The 24,258-nt window shown below is 45.3% G+C and overlaps 1 protein-coding gene across 1 annotated transcript in view; it reads right to left on the reverse strand.

Moving 5' to 3' along the window:
• MRAP2 (melanocortin 2 receptor accessory protein 2) overlaps nt 1-18,837 on the reverse strand; it is a 53,813-nt gene extending 34,976 nt beyond the window's left edge. The window contains exons 1-2 of the mRNA XM_067702971.1: nt 18,737-18,837; nt 3,415-3,547 (exon numbers count right to left, since the gene is read on the reverse strand). Coding sequence (XP_067559072.1) covers nt 3,415-3,541 — 127 coding nt within the window. The 5' untranslated portion in view covers nt 3,542-3,547; nt 18,737-18,837. The remainder of the gene's footprint in view (nt 1-3,414; nt 3,548-18,736) is intronic.
• Nucleotides 18,838-24,258: the final 5,421 nt, after the last annotated feature.

A 24,258-nucleotide genomic window follows, 5' to 3' on the forward strand; every position in this document is an offset into this window, starting at 1 on the left:
CTTACATAATATTATGTACCAATTTTACCTCAATTAAAAATAAAAGATCCCCACTAGAGAGACAAGCCTCCTAAACATCTAGCTCTGAAAGCAGACAGGGCTTTTGTCCATGAGAATCCAAGGTTATAGCAAACAAAGGAGCAGTTCTTCATGGGCACACATGACTATCTCCCCAGGGCTCAGTGCAGGGGGAGCAGGCAAAAACACCCATTTCCCAGTCTTTCTCTGAAAGGGGTTTATCTGCTTGCTTTAGAAGATGATGCCTGAGGGCCAGACTTCTAATTTATCAGGCATCTAGGGGCCAGCTGTGATCCTTCCCAGGGACCAGTGAAGCCAACAGATACTTCCCTGCCTTCTTCCTCTAGCCCACTCCAATAATAAAAAACCAAGTTGTCAGTATCTCCCTGGAAGGAGCTTTTATACAAGTCTGGCGCCCCAGCTTTTGCAGCTGCTGTCCAAGGGACTGCCTGATATCCTAGCTCTGATAGCCATGAGTCCGACAAGACTGTAGTTCTTAAAAAGCCTGACAGCACCCTTCCATGGCTCTCCACCAGGCTCAGCACAGTAGAGGCAGACAAAATGCCCATTTCCCAGTTTCTCCCTGGAAAGAATTTAACTATTTACTCTGCAGCTGCTGCCTGAGGTTCTGCTTCTAATCAGACTGCATCTAGGCACTGACCACAATCCTCTCCTTCCAGACACAGACAGGTCTTGACACGCCCTCAATTACTAGGAGCTACTAATACAAAGAAGTCTGCTTGAACAATCATACAAGTTTGAGAGAAAACTAAGATCTCAGGCCTGGCTGAATGACAAGGTTCATTTCCTATATAAGACCACTCTGCTAGACTGGGAGTGGTGGCTCTTATCTAATGCACAGAAACCAAAACAGAGAGTCAAGGACACTGAAGAAATAGAGGAATGTATTCCAAACAAAAGAATAAGATAAATCTCCAGAAACAGACCTTAGTGAGAATTCAAAATAACGGTCATAAACATAGGGGTAAGCTCCTTGACATCACTCTTGGTGATGAGTTTGTGGATTTAACACCAAAAGCAAAGGAAACAAAGGCAAAAATAAACAAGTGGGAGTACATCAAACTAAAAAGCCTCTGCACAGGGCTTCCCTGGTGGCGCAGTGGTTGAGAGTCCGCCTGCCGATGCAGGGGACATGGGTTCGTGCCCCGGTCCGGGAAGATCCCATATGCCATGGAGCAGCTGGGCCCATGAGCCATGGCCGCTGAGCCTGCGCATCCGGAGCCTGTGCTCCACAGCGGGAGAGGCCACAACAGTGAGAGGCCCTCGTACCGTGCAAAAAAAAAAAAAAAGCCTCTGCACAGCAAAGGAAACCATCGACAAAATGAAAAGGCAAATTATGGAATATGAGAACATTTGCAAATCACATATCTGGTAAGGGGTTAATATCCAAAATATACAAGGAACTCATACAACTCAATAGCAAAAAAACAATGCAATTTAAAAATGGGCAAAGGGCCTGAATAGACATTTTTCCAAAGAAGATATCCAAACGGTCCACAGGTACATGAAAATGTGGTCAACACTGCTAATCTTTAGAAAAATGCAATTCAAAACCTCAAGGAGATATCATCTCACCACTGTTAGAATGTCTGTTACCAAAAAGACAAGAGATAACAACTGTTGGTGAGGATGCGGAGAAAAGGGAGCCCTTGTGCATTGTGGGTAGGAATGTAACTGGTGCAGCCACTATGAAAAACAGCATGAAATTTCCTCAAGAAATTAAAAGTAGAACTACCATATCATCCAGCTTTCCCATTTCTGGATATATATCCAACGGAAATGAAAGCGTTATCTTGAAGAGGTTATCTATACTCCCATGTTCATTGTAACATTATTCACAATAGCCAAGGTATGGAAACAACCTAACTGTCTATTCATGGATGAATGGATTAATTAAATGTTATAGATAGATAGATAGATAAATAGATATTTGAGTATTATTTGGCCTTTAAGAAGAAGGAAATACTGTCATTTATGACAAGATTTGTGAAACTGGAGGGCATTATATGAAGTGAAATAAGCTAGACAGAGAAAGACAAATAGTGCATGATATCACTTACATGTAGACTCTAAAAAAAAGAAAAGAAGTCGAACTCATAGAAATAGAGTAGAAAAGTGGTTGCCAGGGGCTGGGGGATTGGGGAAATCAGGAGAGGTTGGTAAAAGAGTATAAACTTTCAGCTATAAGATGAATAAGATCTAAGGATCTAATGTATAACATGGAAAGTATAGTTGATAACACTGTTTCGTACAATTGAAATTTGCAAGGGAATAGAACTTAAATGTTCTCACCAATGAATAAACAATCAAACAAATACATACCTGAGGTGATGGATGTGTTAATTAACTCGACGGGGGGAATCTTTTCACAATATATAAAATATATCAAATTATCACTTTGTATACTTTAAATATATTACAATTTTATTTGTCAAGTATACCTCAACGAAGCTGAAAAAATTAGCCCACTTTGCAAGTAGGAGTGAGGAACCATGAATGCCAAGACAGCTTAGAGTGACAGCGGCCAGGAAACACAAAAGAAGTGAAAGCATTTCCTTTGCCACATTTGCATCTTCAATTCTAGTCTCTCTTGTATTTCCTAACAGGTTCCATTAAGCTGAGCCAGATAAGAACCTACGACTTTTATGGTGCTGCGGACATTCATTCTGAAACAAGCAAACATCTCTGGAACATTTATGGGGTAACCACGACAGGACCCGGTAGTGGGCAGCACTTTCTGCTTATCATGTCAACTCTGTTTAAGTAAACTGAGCTGCTTCCTGCTGGCCAGTCAGCAGGCAGTTATGACTGGAGGTGGACGGTAACCTTTCATAGAGTTATATTTCCTTGCTCTGTGCTGGATCATTAATCGCTCCAATAACACAAAGCACAATGCATGCCTATAACACAGAGCTGGGAATGACTGCAGGCTATTCTGGTCCATCACTACGAACACACACAGACAGACTGCTTTCCACAGCCCCAGAAACCCAGTGGGGCTGAAAGGATGTTGCGGACTGTTACAAGAGAAGGTTCTTCAAATTAGAGTTCCAGATTCTATTTGTGTACACGTTTTTGATGGTCCAAATGTTCACATGGTTTCGGAGAGCTGGCATCATTAAGTTTTTAAAAATCTCAATTTGAAAGTGACATTGATTCATGTTCCGCCACTAAGGGAATCTTTCAAGTTCTTCGTCACTCATATTGTACATCCTTGAGCAATAAGCCTATATTTGGAGGGGGTGTTTTCCAGGGATTTGGGGGTAGAGGACAGATTTCTATAAAAAGAATGTTCAGGAAAAGTAAACACTGGGGATTTCACAGGTTAAAGCGAACACACATCATGGTTACAATGGGGAATTGAGCAAGACTTACATTTGTGAGCCTTCAGTCCTTCAAAGGAAACTGGTCCAATCTCATAATACTCATATTCCCAGGTGTAATCAGAATTAGATGCAGATTGATGGGACGTCCCATTAGAAACTAACCTCTGGGCAGACATCTCCACCTGCAGAAATGGAGAAAGGCGAGTGTAGAGTCTGTTAACGCATCCACATTGTCCTTGACCCCGTTCAGGAGGTCAGCAGGCAACGGCCTCAGGGAGGTCCTATCCACCAGGTCAGGGACAGCCCTCCCTGGCTGCCTGCATTCCCAGTGGCCATTACTTCCTTTTATCTCTCCACGAGACTGGTATGCATTATTTGCAACCAGAGGCCATGTCTTCTTTCATGGTTGTTCCCCCAGAACTTAACCCAGTGCCTGGCACATAACCAACTTCCAATAACTGATGAAAGAAGGAAGTAAGGAGGGGGAGAGGGTATCAAAATCGCTGAGCTCACGACTTCAGCCACATCACCTATCACCACCTATGCGGAGCCTACAGAGAATAAATAAAATCAGTATCAGAAGAGAAGAAGCCCAGTAGACGTCTACTGGGCACCTACCATGCAAAAATAAAGACATGGGACCTATGTCTTATGAAATAGGGGTGGAGAAAAAAGAAGGGGACAACAAAAGTCACATCATTGGAGAAGATCCTCAGTGGAATCCCTATCTTGGTCACTGCTAACTCCTGAAATCTGTCCTATTTTCAGGATGTCCCAATGCCTTGTTTGTTATCATTTGAGATTTTAAAATGCTGACTTCTTTGTGAGACGAGGTTGTACTGTGCAGCATGGATACCAAAGGCAACAAGTGCACAGAGCCAATATTCAGTACTGAGCATCTGCTGTGTGTGAGGCACCATACATTGTGGGCTAGGAGGAGATGCTAGACCAGGACTCCAGAGACCTCCCCTAATAATGGGGAAAGAACACTAAGTGACAACAGTAATATAAGGGGAAATCTGACTAAAGTACCAGCCAAAACCAAGATCCACTGAGCAGTATAACCACTAGATCCCACTCCACAAGAGCTTTCTGAAGCTCCCCTTCTCCCACCCGCCATGGGGCAGTACCGCCCACCACTGCCATTAGGGCACAACCCCCAGAGAAACTGAGGCAAAATCACCACCACCCCTCTGGCCCAAGGCACGAGTCTCACCTTTCCCTCTTCCGTTCTTCCCCAGGCCAGTCCTGGACCCCATAGAAACAGACTCCAACCCCTCACATTCTATTGTTCAAAAGATGGTGTGCTGTGACCCAGAGACGCATGCCAGTATCAGAATTAGAGGGTGACTCTGAGTGCCCATCCAGGCGAATCACTCCTCCAAAGGTAGAAGAGAATGTACCAATTGTCCTTTGGGAAAGAAAGCTACACAAATTTTAAGAAAAGCTGACCTTTGAGTAAGGATTCAGTTACCTTCCTAATACCGGCACAAAAATAACATAAAATCATTACCACCATATCTTCTTTGGCACTTCTAGTATTTGAACAAGAGTTGATTTCCCCCGACGATGAAATAGACGAGGGTCTTCATCGTTGTTTTCTCTCCATTTGCTATGCTGCCAGGGAAGACACTTCAGCTCTCCCAGCCACATTTTCCTCATCTGCAAAACCGACCATTCTGACTTCCTGTTGTTGGCAGGAAGTGGTCTGGCTACAGTCACTAATTGACACCATCACCATCCACCTGGCCCACTTCTTGAGACCCCTGCTTTTTCTGCTTCTACTCTTACAGATCCGTTGCAATCCATTCTCCACACATCAGCCAAAGATCTTTTAAAAAGACAAATTACCCTGTCACTCTTTTGCTTAGTACTTTTAAATGGCTTCCCATTGCTCCAAGGACAAAGTCTAAAATCCTTAAAATGTCTTACAAGGTCATGGCTTGAGCCCTGCTGTCTCCTCTCATCCTGCCTCCTTCCCTATACCAAGCCGCACTTGGATTTCTCGCAGTTCCTCAAATACTTCATGCTCCCTGGAATGGGCACACATACTGTTCCCTCCGGCAGGAGTATTCCTCCTACCACTTCATCCTAACCCACCCCTCCTTCTCTGCATACTCTTGTCATCTACACTGGAATCATCAAATCCAGCCCACTACCTGTTTTTGTATAGCCTGCAAGTGAAAAATATTTTAATATATTTAACGGTTGGGGAAAAAAAATCAAAACAATGATATTATTTCATGACCTGAGAGAATTATGTGAAATTCAAATATCAGAGTCCATAAATAAGGCTTTATTGGAACACAGCTACCCTCGTTTGTTTTTGTATCTTTTGTCTTCTCTAGCACTATAACAGCTGAGTAGAAGTGACAGAGATAGTAGAGCTGCAAAAACCTAAAATATTTACTTTCTGATATTTTATAGAAAAAGTTTACCAACCCCTCCCCGCCTTGAAAGCCATGGGAAAAAAATGATCTGAGCTTCTGTTTTCCCATCAGGAGAATGAAGGTGATAACAGTACCTACATCATGGAGTTGCTGTACAGATTAAGTGTGATGCTGCATGAAATGTGCACAGCCAGGACCCAGGTTGAGGTCAATCAAGAGTAGCCAGCACTATTATCATAAGCTAAGAAGTGCTAGTCTGGGGTAGAAAAGCCTAGGTTTATTCTTTAGACAACACCAACTCCCCTGTCAGCCAGCTCCTATCAACTTCACCATGTGGTTAATTGATCTGTGTGGTCTAGACAAATGAATAAAATTACTATAATAAAACATAAGTCAAAAGGCATTCATTTCAATGGTTTAAAAATCATAATGAGAAACGTACATCACGGGATTCATGATGTTTCATCAAGTCAAAAATAAGGTAATAATTTCTCTTTTTTTAAGGAAAATAAGATGAAGTCTGGTTTGAGCATATCATTTTTATTGGAAATCAGCATTACAGCCAATGTAATAAGCAGAGGGAAGCACTGGGCTTCATCTGGTGTCAAAAATAGAAAATAGAAAAAAGTACATGAAACAATGGAGAAAATAAAGATGAGAGAGTGTTTTCCATGCTCTGAGCATCACTCCCCATGGCTATGTTCTTCTCCACATCCGTGCACAGTGGTTCCCCATCCGTGGCCGCCCAGGCCCATGGGACCAGAGGGTCTTCCTACCGGCTCAGGAAGAAGCATTAGCACCACCTGCACAGGGCCAGCCAGGAACTAGCAAGCAAAATATCTGTATAAGAGTCAGATACCAAGAAGCATCAACCACTTACCTACCACAGAGAGAGTGTCTTTTCATTCCTTCTTTTTCTCTCCCTTACATCATTCCTGTTCTTCTAAGTGAACTATTTAAGGATGGAGGGAGACCATAGGTGAAAAGGTCCTGAGAGTGGAAAGGCTGCCCTTTAAGAGAGGACACCTGACAGATGCCTGGAGACAAGAGGTTCTCTGGGGAAGCAGAATAGGATGCCGGCCACCCCGCTCCCACCCAAGCAGACACCGTCGTGGAGGACTTCAGATAAAAGGAGCGGCTTGTGTTTTCACTGGCTATTTCCTCTCAGTTCTTGAATTCCAGAGATAGATCTGGAGGACAGAACCTCTGGCTTCTGCTTTCACCTCGCACCCTTGAAAAAGTCCATGAGGTAATGTTTTCATGCAAGTCTCAGATCAACCAGCTTGGGCCATCACATGCACAAGGACGAACAACAAACAGAAGGCAGGATTTTGTATAATGTCCATTGTCATAGTCCAGGGTTGCCTTTCTGAGCTTTGCAGACGCAGAAGCTAGCACTGTCTCACCATTTGGAAACTGCCAGCGTGTCTGGGTATCAGCCTCCAGAGGGTGATATTCTCATCACAGTGAGGAATGTCTGGGCCTTAACACGCACCGAGAGAGAGGCAGGGGGTTGCGCACTGAGGCTTACTCACAGGGTGCTCGAATCAGACAGCTGCTCTCTTCAGAACACGGCAAACAGGAAATGCAGACCTCGGTGTGCGGCTGCCCTCTGCACCCACTCTGCTCCTGCACTCCCCCTCCTGAGATTCTCTTAATGTCAGCTTTCTTCATAATATTAGCATCACTAAAAATAACTTCTTCCAGAGGAAACGTATCCCAAACAAGCCTCCAGGAGCTGCACGGAGAGACTAATTGATCTTTTGAGTATCTTGCCAACAACAATAATGAAAAATTATGACTGCACCTCACAGCCCCACCTGAAAAGGAAGTTTACCTTTTCCAGGTGTGCACAGGGTAGCTTAGGCCAGCTTATGGGGGTGGGAGAGGGAGGGAAGACCTCACATACAAACAGAGAGGGCTATTAGCAGGTCCCAGACACCTCTCACGGCAGTCTAAATAGCCCTCTTCTCCCACCCACCTTCCCAACACTTTCATCTCTCCTTTCAATTATCCAGTCTTTCCTCCTCCAACCCAGATTCCCACACCACTCCTGGGCACCCTCTTGCCTTCTTAAAGACAGGTCAAGCAATTCTCTCCACCTCCCTGAATTTGGGAAGATGTACATGGACGTGGAACCTCCCATGGAGTGACTAAAAACTCTTCATCAATAGCCTTGGTGGGTCATGTTGGGTACATGGGCCAGGGGAGCTGGACCTTTATTTCCATGTTAAGGGGTAGACATCAGCACGTGAGTTTTCCAAGTGGCCACCAACTCAGGCACGGGATTAGCACATTAAAGAGAGAACCAAAAGATGCCTATAAACCCTAAAAAATTAGCACATGTGCACGCACGCACACAAAACTGACAACACAGCCAGGAGGATACTCCAAGCAGCTGTTGGCCAGGCCACAGACCCAAAGACCCAAGGTGATCAGCTTGTATGGAGGCAGACCTAACGACCCATTTGGATTTGAGATCAAAATTCCCAGTTGCAGTCATTCTATCTTCTTTCTGTTCAATTCCCAAATTCCAAAAGTGGGCATGCCACCCAGGATGCCAACCTCCATTCTGACCTGGGCCATGAAGGTCTCATTAATTACTTATTCTTATCTCTTTCTTCCTTCTATTCCTAGGAACAACTACCCCCATCACAACAGAGAAGTCACACTCTTGACCCATCACCCTTTCTCTCTCCCAGCCAAGATATCCAAAAGACCAAAGGTCAAGTGTGGCCAGGCTACATTCTGGTCACTGAGGAGCCCAAGGTCAGAACTTCAGAAGCACAGCTTTAGAAGCTTAATTCCCTCATTGCGCAGAGGTCTGACCAGGCACCCAATCAGAACTGACGGTGCACTCAGCTTACCTGCATCTATGTGGGGAGGACCAAACAGAGAAAATGAGAGTCTGCAAGGTTATGAGTCGGGCTCATGGTTAGACCAGAGCCAGCGGGATATTCCTAAAGCATTTCTAAAAGGCACTACATCCCAGCAAGGAATCACGTTTGACCCCTAAAATCAGAACCTCCAAGGTCCCCTCCCAGGGCAGTGCTTAACAAACGCTGACATGGTCTTCTTCCCAGCACACTGCTCTTTTCTATTGATTCCGTGCAAACCACATTCTACCTGCACTCGTCACTTTAATTCTCAAGTTTGCAGACTCCTTTTCTGTGAATCCATTTTAAGTCAGCAACTTCTTTTGAAGGTGTGGATTATTACTTTCTTCAGTTAAAGAGGCAATGCTTCCGGGACTTTAGTCTTCCTAACTATTATCTTTTGACTTGAGCCTGCATCTTACCTTTGAAGTCTGAGATTCTGGCCACTCACTTCAGGCTAGAGATGTTACACACACACACACACACACACACACACACACACACACACACACACACACACACACACAGGGTTCCTCCTCCCTTCTCAAAAGGACATACCTCCCAAATTTCTCTACATTATCAAGGTTTATGCCTTCCTGGGTATTTCCTAGAAAGTACTCAGTTACTCAGCAGACTTCAAAAACGTGGTGGCTGACAGCTGGCAGAGAAATTCTGGATGCATCTGCCCCCTGCCTCTCCCTACTTCTCCACTGCCCAGCAGCAACTTATTTCTAGGAACAAAACATGGAACAAAAAGTGTTTGCAAGCCTTAAGATTTCCTGCCTGAATATCAGAATCAATGCCAATAGAAGAACAACTTCTACAACTAGAGACGAAACTTAATATTTTGTACAGCTAGATATTCAGCCAATGCCTGAAGTGCAGAGCTGCTGAATTAACGAGCAGGCGTCCTTCCTCCACCAGCTGTTGCCTCAAAGAGGATAAGAAGATAAGGGGTGGTTCCTACACCCACCTCCTCCAGCTATATTCTGGGCACCTACATAGTCGTAAGTAGGCTGAAAAGTACTTTTTAAAGTTGGTGCTTCCCGGCTCTGTGGTACTCCCTGGGTCAGCCCAGCAAACGGTTATTGCATGACCTACGGGAGGGGTGGGGGACACAATGGCTGTCCTTGAGCCCTTTGGAGGGGCCTCTGGAAATGGTAACAGACCTCTGCAATACACCACAGTACAGGCTATGCTAGGAGCGCACGAACCAATCCTCTGGTGGCATTCTCTTCCCTCTGGTCTCTTTTCCATCAGGGCAGGGGCCTCCCCTGCTTGCTCACCGCTGTATTTCCAGCAACCCACCCAAAACCTGGCTCATATCAGACATGAAATAAGTACTTATCGAGTCGGTTTCTCATGATGTGGAAAAGCCACAAAATTATCTTCTTTCACCCTTTCTCAACCCTAAACCCGAGAGCAGAGCTCTCCCATTCTAACAGAGACTTCAGCTGGACAGAGAGAAGAACATCAGGCCCACACAGGGAAAAACACCCAAGAGAGAGGCTGCAAAGGCTCCACCTGGGATTTCCCGAGAAGTGACAAGGCACGGCTCTGAGATGCAGGTGGAGGCGGCAGGCACACTGCCCTCAGCTCTGCAGATGTAGCGGGCTGGGTTTCCGCAGTCCTCCAGGGCTGAGGCGGTCACGCTGACCAAGCAAAGGAGAATGATTTATAACCAGAGCATCCATTCGTGGAATTACAATAACCAACAAAACGGTCAAGCAGATCAGAGCACAAGTTTTACACCGTCTGGGAAACAAAATTGAAGATTATGTTCACCACGTTAGCTGGAAAATGTGGAATTAGGGCAAAGGACTCATGTTACATAATATACCCCACTGCACACTAGACAGGATGCCCCGCTGTTTGTCTTGTATCCCAGCGTGGATGCCCTGTTGCAGCCACAAAGTGAGGACACTCTCACTGGTGGTGGGGTTGGTGTCCCCACCATGGAAATGTCATCCGGTTAGGGAACTCCTGTCTCTTTCTGGACTTGCTTTTCTTGGTCTGGACTTCAAAATAGTCTAGGCACGTTGAGGACACCAGTAGAATCCCAAGTTGACCACTCTCTTATAATTAGTTTTTTTTGGGTTCCTATTACTATTTATTTTTGCTTTACTCCTGAGCCTTCCAGAAAAGTACGGCAGAAGATCTAAATAGACGTTTCTCCAAAGAAGACATACAGATGGCCAAAAAGCATGTGAAAAGATGCTCAACATCACTAAATATCAGAGAAATGCAAATCAAAACTACAATGCTGGAGAGGGTGTGGAGAACAGGGAACCCTCCTACACTGCTGGTGGGAATCTAAATTGGTGCAGCCACTGTGGAGAACAGTATGGAGGTTCCTTAGAAAACTGAAAATAGAGCCACCATGTGATCCTGCAATCCCACTCCTGGGCATGTATCCGGAGAAAACCATAATTGGAAAAGAGTCATGTACCACAATGTTCATTGCAGCGCTACAATGAAAAAGAATGAATATATGTACATGTATAACTGAATCACTTTGCTGTGCACCTGAAACTAACACAACATTGTAAATCAACTATACTCCAATGAAATTAATTTAAAAATAAATTAATTTTTTTAAATTACTTGAGTCAAGTCAAAGAACCAGCTATCAAAAAGCAGTGCTTCAGGGCTTCCCTGGTGGCGCAGTGATTGGGAGTCCACCTGCCAATGCAGAGGACATGGGTTCGAGCCCTGGTCTGGGAAGATCCCACATGCCATGGAGCAACTAAGCCCATGCGCCACAACTACTGAGCCTGTGCTCTAGAGCCCGTGCACCACAACTACTGAGTCCGCGTGCCTAGATCCCGTGCTCCACAACAAGAGAAGCCACTGCAGTGAGAATCCTGTGCACCGCAACGAAGAGTAGCCCCCACTCGCTGCAACTAGAGAAAGCCCACACGCAGCAACGAAGATCCAATGCAGCCCAAAATAAATAAATTTATTTTTTTAAAAAACTTGGTGCTTCATCATGAAATAACACTTCACACCCATTTGAATATGGCTATCATCAAACAAACAAAAAACCCAAAACCAGAAAACAGTGAAGTGTTAGCAAGGATGCAGAGAAATTGGAACGCTTGTGTGTTGTTGTTAGGAAGATAAAATGGTGCGGCTGCTATGAAAGATAGCATAGTGGTTCCTCAAAAATGTAAATGTGGGATACCTTATGACCCAGCATTTCCACCTCAGGGTATATACCCCAAAGAACAGAAAGCAGGAGTTCCAAGAGATATTGGTACCTCGCCATTGCAGCCTTATTCACAACAGCCAGAAGGAGGAAGCAATCCAAATGTACTCTGCTGGATGAACAGATAAACAAGATGTAGTACGTGCAACGGAACATGATTCAGCCTTAGAGAAGGAGGAAATTCAGACATATGCTACAACGCGGATGAACCTTCCAAATATTATGCCAAGTGAAGTAAACCAGACACACAAGAACAGATATTGCATGATTCTACCTACACGGGGTATCTAGAACACTCAGATTCATAGAGACAGAAAGTAGAATGGTGGTTCCCAAAGGCTGGGAGAAGGGGGGGAATGGAGAGTTTTTGTTTAATGGATACAGAGTTTCAGTTTCGGAAGATGAAAAACTTCTAGAGATGAATGGTGGTGATGGCTGCACAACACTGTGAACGCACCTAACGCCACTGAGTTGTATGCTTAAAGATGGTACATTTTAGGTTATGTATATTTCACTCACAAAATGTTCTAAAATTTTTTAAATAAGAAAAGAATAATAAAAATCAACATTTCCTGACCAATGTACTAGGGCTGGGGGAGGGTAACTGAGAGCTCCCCAAAGTAAAAGACCACCCCAGGGGACAAAAGATGGTGCTGGGACATCCAGGCACCCTCCCCGTGTGGGTCCTTCCTCCACGGCCAACCTTCAAGGATCCAGCTCTGCTCTGTTCAAGAGCCCTTGTGGCACCTTCTTGCCAAGTAAAAGGAATACTCTGTCCAGGTTGTGAGGAATCAGGCTTCCCTATGCCAGGGAGAAGCTGGCAGAATATTTATGCTGTGCCAGCCGTGGTCCGCCAACGGCTAGTCCTGGAAATAGACTAGTCCTGCTTCCCAGTCTCTCCTTTCTGTAAGTTTCACCTCCTATGGTCCCTGTCATTAGCCCACTGCATTTCAGCATAAGTCCACCACCAGTTATTCTTCCGAAGCTTCCAGGGCCTTCTCATGGATTACATTTAAAGTCTGTTGCTTCCCCAGGACAAAAAGGAAGTGCCTCAATGTCATAAAACCGGCTCCAGTCTCTGGGAAATGCTTCCTGGAGACCAGCTGGATTTCACGGACCCGGAAAATTGGAATGCTGACGTTTATATTTTGCCAAGTAAGGAAATGTGTAAAAAACAACTATCATTAACAATTATTAATTCATAGACAAAAAGTTATTTTAAGCACCCTCCAAGTATGAGAGCTATAATCTCACAATAAAAATAGTCCTCTGCAAGAAAGGAAAGTCGGCTGTCTGGCATCAGTATTTTCACAGCAAGCAGACAGTTGCAGGCAGGTGTGCACTACATTGCCTCTGGCCACTGCACTCATGTGATAGCTACCTGGAATGGCTTAAATATTCACTCTCTCTGACAGCAAAGAGAAAGGTCTAAAAGAGCTGTAGTGAAATTCCCTTCCACACCTATGACTCTAGGGCTTAATAAAAGACTAAGTTGCTTTCCACTTGCATCACAAACTCAATGATGTGTGTGTGTTTGTGAAAACTGTGTGTGTACGTATGTATGTGTATATGTGTGTGTGTGTGTGTGTGTGTGTGTGTGTGTGTGTGCAGTACAATATGGATAAGGTCCTACTATGGGCTGAGTTGTGTCCCCCAAAATTTATAGGTTGAAATCCTAGCTCCCAATACCTTTGGATGTGACTATATTTGGAAACAGAGTCTTTAAAGAGGTACTTAAGTTAAAATGAGGCTGTTGGGATGAGCCCTAATGCCACCTGACTAGTATCCTTATAAGAAGAGGCGATTAGGACACACAGAGAGACACCAGGAGCATTCATGCACAGGGACAATCTGGTGAAGAGGCAGCAGAAAGACGGTCATCTATAAGGTAAACAGAGAGGACCAGAACAGATCCTTCCCTTACGGTCCTCAGAGGAAACCAACCCTGCTGACACCTTGATCTTGGACTTCCAGTCTCCAGAGCTGTGAGACAATGAATTTCTGTTGTTGAAGCCACTCAGATTCAGGTATTTTGTTACAGTGGTCCTAGCATACTAATACAGCTGCTGAAAGTAATTTTTTAAAACCAATGTTCTCTTTGATGAGTTAGTTAGACAAACTCTCCTAGAAAAGCCATTAAAAATAACTTACTTTATGCCAATCACTCTCACCAAATAACAAATACATTTTTGGAAAGAAAACCAAACGCCATTAATCTATCCCACTATATGCCATCTTTAGCCACTACATTGATCACAGCCTCATCACCATGTCCTTCAAGGAGAAAGAACATGAACATGTTAAAATCAGTATATGAGCCAATTCAGCCCAACAAGGATATTCTCAACACTGTGAGCTTGACTTTGAGTGATTTAGTGGCGGTTAAAAAGTCCAGGCCTGTACCCTCAAAGAATTCAGAGAATTCAGGCTTGAATTTAGAACCATGCTTTCCCCTGCTGAATTTCACCCTCTTAAACACACACAAACACACACAGGTTGGGAAGCATCAGGAAAGCCTGATGACACAAACAGATAGCAGGTGCAAACAGTCATTAAGAAAGGAAGGGCTGGGCTTCCCTGGTGGCGCAGTGGTTGGGAGTCTGCCTGCTGATGCAGGGGACGTGGGTTCGTGCCCCGGTCCGGGAGGATCCCACATGCTGCGGAGTGGCTGGGCCCGTGAGCCATGGCCGCTGGGCCTGCGCGTCCGGAGCCTGTGCTCCGTGGCGGGAGAGGCCACAGCAGTGAGAGGCCCGCGTACCGCAAAATAAATAAATAAATAAGCAAGCATCATCACACACACTCAGGCACACACACACGTGCTTGCACACACGCAAACACACACAGTTAAAAAAAAAAAAGAAAAGAAAGGAAGGGCTCATTATGGCAGAGGAGCCTGGGGTGGGGGGACCCTCAGAGATGGCCCTCTGAGTCTCTGCCCACTCTGTCCCACCTGCCAGCCTGCACTGCCATCTCCCACTCTCCAGACTCCTGCCTACCTTTGAGGGTAGGGCTCAGTCACCGTTTCCCCCATGGAATTCTGTCCAACTATCTCAGCCTCCGAGGACTCTCTCCCTTTTCTCAAATCCCATCACATGGATTACTTAAATCTGTCATTTTAATAACGAGACGGTATAAATCAGACTCCCTTAGTGCCTCTTACTGAACCCTCATACTGATTTATATAGATGCTAGTATAAAGCATGACGGCCAGATGAATTAACATTTTAATGGCACTAGGGAAACAACTACCCTTTCCATTTTAATTAGTGGAATTTTTGAAACACCTGGCAGGAATAAGACTAAGGAGAGCGAGATTGGCCATCTCTTAAATCACTTTGAGGACGATTTGGCAAACAAGCTTACTTTGTATTTACTGCTGATGGACTCTATCTCCAAGCAGCACACACTGTCCCTTACAGCCCTGAGCTGAATCATTCCTTTGACAAACAAGCAAGAAAGGAAGGGGACCAGGTATTCTAATCTCTGCTCTACAGAAAAGGAAATTTAAACTAAAGCAGTGGTTTAAGAGCTGGAGGCAGAGCAGCAGGAAAGCTACACCTTCTAATGATCATTTTCTAACGATCTAATCCCTCCTAGGTCTCCCCTCTGCTTGCCTAGGACTGAGGGTGTCAAATAGCCCCCAAATCTTGGGTCGTACCTGGTTCAACCTCCTGGAGCATCAATTTTAAGAGAAAACTTGGAAGACATTTTTATATTAAAAAAGTGCAGACACATTACAAAGTAAACTGCAAATATCAAATGGAAGCTCATGGATAAACATCTACTTGCTTCTGGCAGCCTTGGCCTCCGCTTTGGACTCCCAGAAAAACGGGATAACTCTCCTCGCCTGTTGAGGTAATTTAGTGGAAATTTTAAAGACGCTCTGGTAGGAATATATGTAGGTTTACATGATATAGTTTCTAGTAGTTTCCAGATTTTCAGATCTTCATCATAAATTTCTGGGTTTTTTCCTTTTTTTTTTAACAGAAGATAAAATTATATTTTCTGGAAAAATCTACACAAAGGTTAGGAGAAAGACAGGTAATGTTTATAACCAATACCCTCACTCATCTCCTAATTATTTTTTTTTTCTTATTCAACCAGGCAAATTCAGAGCCAATCCTTAAGGAAGCAGCTCCCTCAGCTGCCCCACCTTTGCTTTTAATTGCTGTTTTTGCTGTTCCCAAGTACACGCATGAGGAAAACAAGCTCACCTTTAAGGAGAATAATTACTGGAGCCTTATAAATTATTTTCACTTGAAGGGTTATGAAATGTACCAATGTTCTCTAGGCAGGGGAAAATTACATAGATCTGGGTAACACAGACACTAGCAATAATTAAACCGAGACTTTTAAAAAACATCCATCATTTTAGCATCTCATAGATCCTCTACGTAATCTTGGACCAAATACTTAATCCCTCTGTGCCTTAGTTTCATCATCTGTTCAATGGGAATGGTGATAATTATATTCCCTGCTTCATGGGGGTGCTACAGGATTGAGAAAAAAATTACAAAACACTTAGAACTCTGCCTGGCACGTAATAAGCTCCATGAGAATATCTATTTTTTAAAAAGGCCCGTCCTTATCACTGCTATCACAACCCACGTTTGCTATTGAGCAGCTACTTCACACGATGGTTCATTCCGGCCTGGTGGGCCATTAAGACCCTCAGGTTTCTTCTCTCACATGAACTGCTGCTTAACGGGGCCACCCCATCCTTTACTTTTTTTCATTGAGTCTTTGAACCCAAATGCAGAACAGGACCTTCAACCCTGCTGTGAGCCAAAACATTCTAGTATTATTATCTCTTGTCCAGAGATAAAATGGGTCTCGGAGAGTATCCTCCCAGATCTGTAATTGCCACAGCTCTGATAAATGTCCCCTCTATGTCTCTCTCCTGATGAGTGACACCAGGAGATGCAGACTCAGGGACGACGCCTTGTGGTGTGTCCGCTCTTCCCACACCTTATCCTTAGGGATAGTATGATATTTCGTAAAACGCCTCTGCAAAGGCAGGACACACTTTAGATCATCCATGATGGGGAGGGGGGAGGGGACTGAGAATTCCGATTGGCAAAATATCTCAACACCTGGGGGCCTAGAGAAATGGGAAGGAGGAAGGTTACATTTTCCAGAAGGTGTTGATGATATTATTTGCAAGGTAAAAGACAGCCCCCCACTGTGAGCAGATGAAGTTAGCCTGGAAGAAACAATGGGGCAGCCGGGGTTAGGTATGCACGCCCATGCAGAGGCAGTACGATAAAGGACACACACTGCACACACACACACACACACACACACACACACACACGATTCATAAAACAATACCTGCCCTTGCACATACAATGCACTCTGATGCGTTCTCTTCCCTTCTATTGAATTTCATGTTTTAAAAAATGCTGGTGCAACTCACTGCACTGATAGCATTTCACTAGAGTCACAGCCCACAGTGGCTATGGCAGGCACCAATCTACAGCCCCAGTAGGTTGACAGAAAAGAGAAAGAAGTCCGCTTGGCATACATTGAATTTGTAAATTCTCCTTTCCTAGGTGGTCTTGAGCTAGCTTCTCTAAGAATTTGCTCTGGAGGGCTGCCGGGATTCAGTGTTTCCTTCTTTTGAAGTCTGCTGGCTCTGCGCTCATTTCTCAAGCCTGCTCTGAGGGACTGTGAACGCTTTCCCTGCTCTAGGATGCCTGCTATTTGGGCCTTGAACAATCCAGCCTGGTTTCAGGGTTTCCAGGTCCTCTTAAAGGGATTTGGGCTGCTCTCCTCACAATGAAAAGAAGGAAAGCTATTGGTAGCAACTCAGCCTTCCCCTGTCACCTGTTAATATCCCCTCATCTTCCATAAACACTGGATGATATTCCCGATTCGAACAAAACTCTTTATTGCTGGGCACCCCAGCTCCTGGCAGCCTCTCCTGCAGGCTGGACCCAATCCTTACAGCCGGGGGCCTTTCCTGCCTGCGTTCTCAGTGATGCGTCCCCAAGTGATGTACCTAAGGGCCACTGGCTCACAGTCCTAGTTTCCAGTCCTCCCCACTATTAACTGGGGGATTCAACTGGGAAAACTTAATATCTCAACCTAATTTTCTTCACATGTAAATTGGAAATACGACCACTTACCTCTAGGGTTTTCATGAGAATTAATTTACACGTGGGAGTTCCCTTCTCCTCCCTGGAGTAGCAGGGACATTTCCCCCCAAGCTCCCTTTGCTTTCTGAACACCACAGAACGTTTCGTTTTCGTCAGATGAAATCCACAGTATTATCTGGGATTGCCCATGTCATCTAAACCGCGGCGGAAACCACAAAGCCTCCGAACAAGTTTCTAATGAGGCGACTCTTTGTCTTCCTCAATTGATTACGCAGAAAGGATGGAAACAGGGAGAAAAACGAAACCGATATTTCCCTCTAATCAGTAAAATGACCTGCAGGCAGGCGCCCCACAAACGAAATGAATTAACCAACCGTCAAGCCGGCATCATTCCCAGAGCCCGGCCCAAGGCAGGGGGCTCGCACCCGAGGGCTGCGGGCAGCGCGCTCCTCCTGGACCAGCAGGTCCCCCGCGCCCGGGTCGGGGGGGCTCTCTCGCTTGCCGGGCACATCGGGGCTGGCCGTTCTCCCCCCGGGCGGGAGAAGGTGTGACTGGTCAGTAAGCGGGAGCGAGCGGAGGAAGCCCACCCTAGCCCCAAGCGCCGCGCTTTCAGCCTTTTCCGACGCCCTAGCGCAGGACACGCACATCATTCCGCTGCGAAGAAGGCTTTGAACTTGGGTGCTCTCCACGGGCCCGCACTCTTGCCCTGGGCACCCTCGAGCCCCAGATCTCCCCTCCCCGCTCCCACTCTCTAACTCCGCCAAACTAAAAACCACCCCCAAACCCCAGCGAGCCCGACCGTGGGAGCTGGAGGCGCACGCCCGCGGCGCCCCGTCCCGCCGGCGGTTACCGGCTCCTGCAAGGTGCGTGAGCGCCGCCGCCGCCGCCGCCGCCGCCGCCGCCGCCGCCGCCGCCGCCGCCGCCTCCGCCTCCAGCCGCCTGACCGGTGGGTGGCTCCCGGCGCCGCGGTGCGGCGGGGACGCGCGCTCCCGACCTACGGCGGAGGCTTCGCGGGGCGCGGGGCGCGGGGCCGCCCCCGGCCCCACCCCACGAGCCCGAGGGCGCCGGGCCGGGAGGAGCGAGCTCTGCGGAACCCTCTGCGCCCGGGGGCGCTCTCGCACCGTCTGGATGAGAGCCTGCCGCGAGGAAGGGAAAGGGACCGGAGAGAATTGTTCGCCCTCCCTGCTGGGCAGTGCGTCCCCTTGGCCAACTTTGAGTGACAGGAGCCCAAGAGCTGAGCGAGAAGGAGTGATGCAGGATGGATGAGGGTTAGGAAAAATCCTCAGCAGTAGAGTTCAAGTTCAGTTATGCTGGGACCCTCCATCATGTGCTACTTTAATTACTACATCAAATTTATCTCCTCCTGCCTCCTGGTACTGGCTCCCACCCTGTCAAATATCCCCCAAACGGGGCCCCCAAAGGATGGGACTGGGCCGGGCGTGGTTTCAAATTAGCTACGTGGCTCACTCCTCCCTTACAGTAAATATTTATCGAGTCCGTATTCCATGCCGGACACTGATCTGGGCGCTGAGAAAATAGCCTCCTGGAGCCTATATTCTAGTGTAGAGACAGGCAGTCAACAGAACCAATAAGTACATGTCCCATATGGATAGCGACACGTGCTGTAGAGAAGAACTAACTCAGGAAGGGCACAGAAAATGTTGATGGGGGGGGGGGTGTAGTTTTAAACCACGTGATCGGAGATGACCTCACCGTGGAGATGGCTTCTGAGTAAAGATCTAAAGATGAGGGATCAAATCCTGCTGGGATCTGGGGCGAAAGCACTTGCTGTGGAACTCTTACTGGGTGCTGTGTAAGATCACTTCCAGCCCCGAGGTGCGGTGACTCTAGAAGTTATATAAAATGAGTTTTTCCTTTTATACAATAGAATAGAATCAATTACCATAATTTGGAATAGTTTAAAGCAAAAAGCCAAGTTCTTTTATTATGGAGTGCGTTCATTCAATAAATATGCATCGTGCATCTATCATGATTTGGGCATTGTTTTAGATGCTAGGGATGCAAGAGTGAGCAAAACAGGAAGAAAAAAAAATGCCTTCGTGGAGGTCACAGATACCTGACACAGTCTTCAAAATGTTTTTGTGTGTTTTTTTCATATATGACCTCACGATGATGGCACGAGGTGAGCGGATCAGGGATTCTCCCTGCTACACACAAGAAGCAAAGGCTTAGAGTGTCCAGTGAGTGGCCCAGGAGCACACCTTGAGTCATGGGGAAGGAGGAAAATCCAGCCTCACGAGCCCCTGCCCCAGGCCTCCGTGCAAGCCACGTCCTGACCTGTGGGCCTGGATTTCTGCTGTCCCAACTCAGACTTCCCGAGTGGGCAACACATCCTGAATTCCCTGAAAATTACTGCATTTTTAACATAGCAAAGAGGTTAAACCTCAGAAGCAGTGCTCATTACAAGCGTCATATATTTTCTTTTCTAAGCTGTGAAGTTCTCAAAGGCTGATTGTATTTTATCCATGTTTTTAAACTCCATGCCCAGCACATAGCAAGTGCTTTATCCACATTTGTTCATACAGAAGCGTACCTCATAAATATCAAATGCTGTTCTTACATTGTGTTTCTAAAGTATGCTGTTTTCATGAAATTACAGTACCTCAGAAATGGAAACTTATGCCATTTCATATGACTTCGAAGAAACTGGAAGAGTAAGATAAGGATCTGAGTATGGATAACAAAAATGCTTGGTACGACAGAAATGCTGGTCCATGTGTAGGAGTGATGTCTGGATAAAACAGGGGTCTGACCTCATCTCCACCTTCAAGCATTGGTTATTTTGAGAATTGCATGATTATTTTTTTCAGTGATTTCAGTATGTTATGATTAATGAAATGCTGCCCTTTTGCTTTCCAATAGTTTAACTGGATTGTATAATCCATTATGACCACTGGATTTTATTTACCCAGAAGTGCAGTCATCTTGGGACATCACAGGCATTCTCTGCACTTGGAAATTAAGAAAAGTAAACACATCTTTCCCTGGCAGGTTTCTAGCAGGTCTCTTTTTAGAGGGAGAAGTTAATGAAAAGATGGTAGCATGCTCCCTCTTCAAGTTCTCATTACCTGAGGGCAAAGCCAGATTAGACCTAGAATAGGAGAGGAGATATGTATGTATATGTGTGTGTGTGTGTGTGTGTGTGTGTGTATATATATATATATATGCACACACATATGTATATACACATATGCATATGTATGCATACATATATAAACATAAATGTATCATATTTATAAAAATATAGACTATATATTTATAAACTACATGTAATATACTATATGTAATAGATGACAAAGAGGGAATATTCAGTGGAAGGGAAAGGATGTCAGGTGAAAACAATGTGAAACTCACATCTATCTAGGCAGATGGGAAACCCTGCAAAAGCCCAGTCCTGAAGAGAGCTTGAAATTCACAGTGTATGTGCCCTGGCAAAATAATTGCTCACCCTTGTTCATTTGAGGGAAAAAAAAAGTTAAAAATCAATGAATGGAATGAAGTTGTTTGGTGGGATCCGAGCAGTGAAGGAGAAGAATTGCAGCAGGCAGTGAGGAGGCAGGGGCCGAGTTAGAGAGACCCTAGGGTCGAATCTCTGCTCTGCCACTCACTTTTCTGTGCCTCAGTTTCCTCATCTGCAAAATGGGGATAAACATTGTCTCCAGGATTGTTGCAACTAGAAGGAGGTCACTTATGTGAAGAGTTTAGGATGGTGTCTGACACAGGTAAATACTCATCAGGGGCAGCAGCGGTTCCACCTAGCTGTGCATGATGTTGGCAGTAATCACATGGCCACAGTCTTGGCTTTGTGGAGAAAAGACGAAATTTTGAGTCTGAGTCCAAAAGTAAGTAATTTTGTGCTCTGGGCAAGTCAACGAATCTGTCCATGCTCCTCTTGGTGACAAGGCATCAGCCATCCAATCCTCACAAGTAACAACTAATTTTGTTTCAATTCCAGAGTCACATGAAAAGTGGAATCAAGGATGGCCTACTTCAAAGCAGCCTCATCCCCAGAAAAGGGAACCTTCCTATACTGTTGGTGGGAACGTAAGTTGGTACAACCACTATAGGGAACAGTATGGAGGTTCCTTAAAAAACTAAAAATAGAGCTACCATGATCCAGCAACTCCACTCCTTGGCATATATCCAGAGAAAACTCTAATTCAAAAAGATACCTGGGACTTCCCTGGTGGTGGAGTGGTTAAGAATCCGCCTGCCAATGCAGGGGACATGGGTTCGAGCCCTGGTCCGGGAAGATTCCACATGCCGCAGAGCAACTAAGCCCATGCGCCACAACTACTGAGCCTGTGCTCTAGAGCCCACAAGCCACAACTACTGAAGCCTGCGCCTAGAGCCCGTGCTCCATAACAAGAGAAGCCATGCAATGAGAAGCCCGCTCACCACAACAAAGAATAGCCCTTGCTAGCAGCAACTAGAGAAAGCCCATGTGCAGCAATGAAGCCCAACACAGCCAAAAATAAATTTATTTAAAAAAAAAAAAGAAAAGAAACCTGCACCCCAATGTTCGTAGCAGCACTATTTACAACAGCCAAGATATGGAAGCAACCTGAATGTCCATCAACAGATGAATGGATAAGGAAGATGTGGTACATATATACATACAACAGAATATTACTCAGCCATAAAAAAGAATGAAATAATGCCATTTGCAGCAATATGGATGGACCCAGAGATTATCATACTAAGTGAAGTAAATCAGACAAATACCATATGACATCACTTGTATGTGGAAATTTAAAAAAAAGATACAAATGAACTTATTTGTACAAATAAGAGGCAGACTCTTATACAAAACAGAGGCAGACTCACAGACGTAGAAAACAAATTTATGGTTACTAAAGGGGAAAGTGGGGGGCAGGGGGATAAAATTAGGATTTAGGGATTAAAATATACACACAACTATATATAAAATAGATAATCAACAAGGACCTACTACATAGCACAGAGAATTATATTCAATGTCTTGCTATATCCTGTATCTTTTCCATCATATATGTATACATGTACATATATCTATATCTGCATCACTTTGCCGTATACCAAAAGCTAACACAACATGGTAAATCAACTATGCTTCCATTTTAAAAAATTAAAAATAAAAAAAAACAGCCTCACCCCAAGATCTGAGTGGGTTTTGCTTCCAGTAGGCTTTCCATGAAATTAGAACCTCTCCCAGGGAGACAATGCCGCTGCTTGCCGTAGTTCATGTCCATGTTGTGGTTTTTCTCTGTGCCCAAGAACATTTTCTAGAGCTGGGTTGCTTCCTTTTCACAAAATGTGATAATGGCTTAGGGAACTCAAAGTCTGGCACATAAGCAAAACCTAATGAGGGGGGCAAAAATCCCCAGGCAGTAGTTTTCAAACAGAAAAGAAGGTTTTCACTGCTGTTTTGGGAGATCTCAGAACATGGCTTTCCTTTGCTGAGAAAAATGGACTCTGTGACATTTGATCTCAGCATGGATTCCCCAGTGCAGGGCTCCCTCAGCTTTCCAAGGGAGGAGGCACTTTATCTCTGGGAGGACAAGATTCAACAGCAGGTCTGCAACCCACTCTCCTCATTAAAGGGACAGAGGTGCCCCTAGGAAACAAAGAAGGTAGCTTGGTCTAATCTCCTTGTAAAGATGCTAATGACAGGTCCCCTGCCAAGCAAAGTAATTGAATTCCTGGTGGGAGAGTTCTTCCCTAAGGAGAGGTTTAGCCTTGGGTACTAGGTTGCCTAGGATTGCTTCTGGTAAACAAACATGGGCTTTGTGAACTTCTGGGGCAGGGCTCCCTGTCACAGGCATTTAAGCTCTGTAACCAGCTAAGTATAAAAAGGAGAGATTGCAAGACTAAAACGGTCCTCTTCTGTATGTGATATGACCTGGGCACATCCCTTAGAGACCTCGTGTATTTCCCTGAGCTAGAGTGGGTCCAGTACTTCAAGAAAGGGCCTGAAGACCTGTGTTGACAGTCTTAGGCTGGTCCCTGCTTACGCTGTGCCTTTTGATTAGTTGTCTCCTTGAAATTATCAGGAAAGCTTGACCCCCCCCCCCAACCCCCGGATAAAATCTGATTCCTTTGAGTCTGATTGGACAGTCTCATCTTGTGATCAGTCAGGAGTCTGGCAAAGGAAGAGGGAGGGGTTTGTTCAAGTGTCAAGTAGCAGGCATCAGTCTGCTAAGTGAGCTTCATGCCTTCTCAGGAGGTCCACAAACCCTTCGCAAAATGGGCAGGTGCCCATTTTGAATCACCTTTGAGATCTGCCAGAGGTAAGGACCTGGGACTTGGTCCACCAAGATA

Source organism: Pseudorca crassidens, chromosome 13, assembly GCF_039906515.1.
Source record: "Pseudorca crassidens isolate mPseCra1 chromosome 13, mPseCra1.hap1, whole genome shotgun sequence".
Classification (NCBI taxonomy): domain Eukaryota; kingdom Metazoa; phylum Chordata; class Mammalia; order Artiodactyla; family Delphinidae; genus Pseudorca; species Pseudorca crassidens.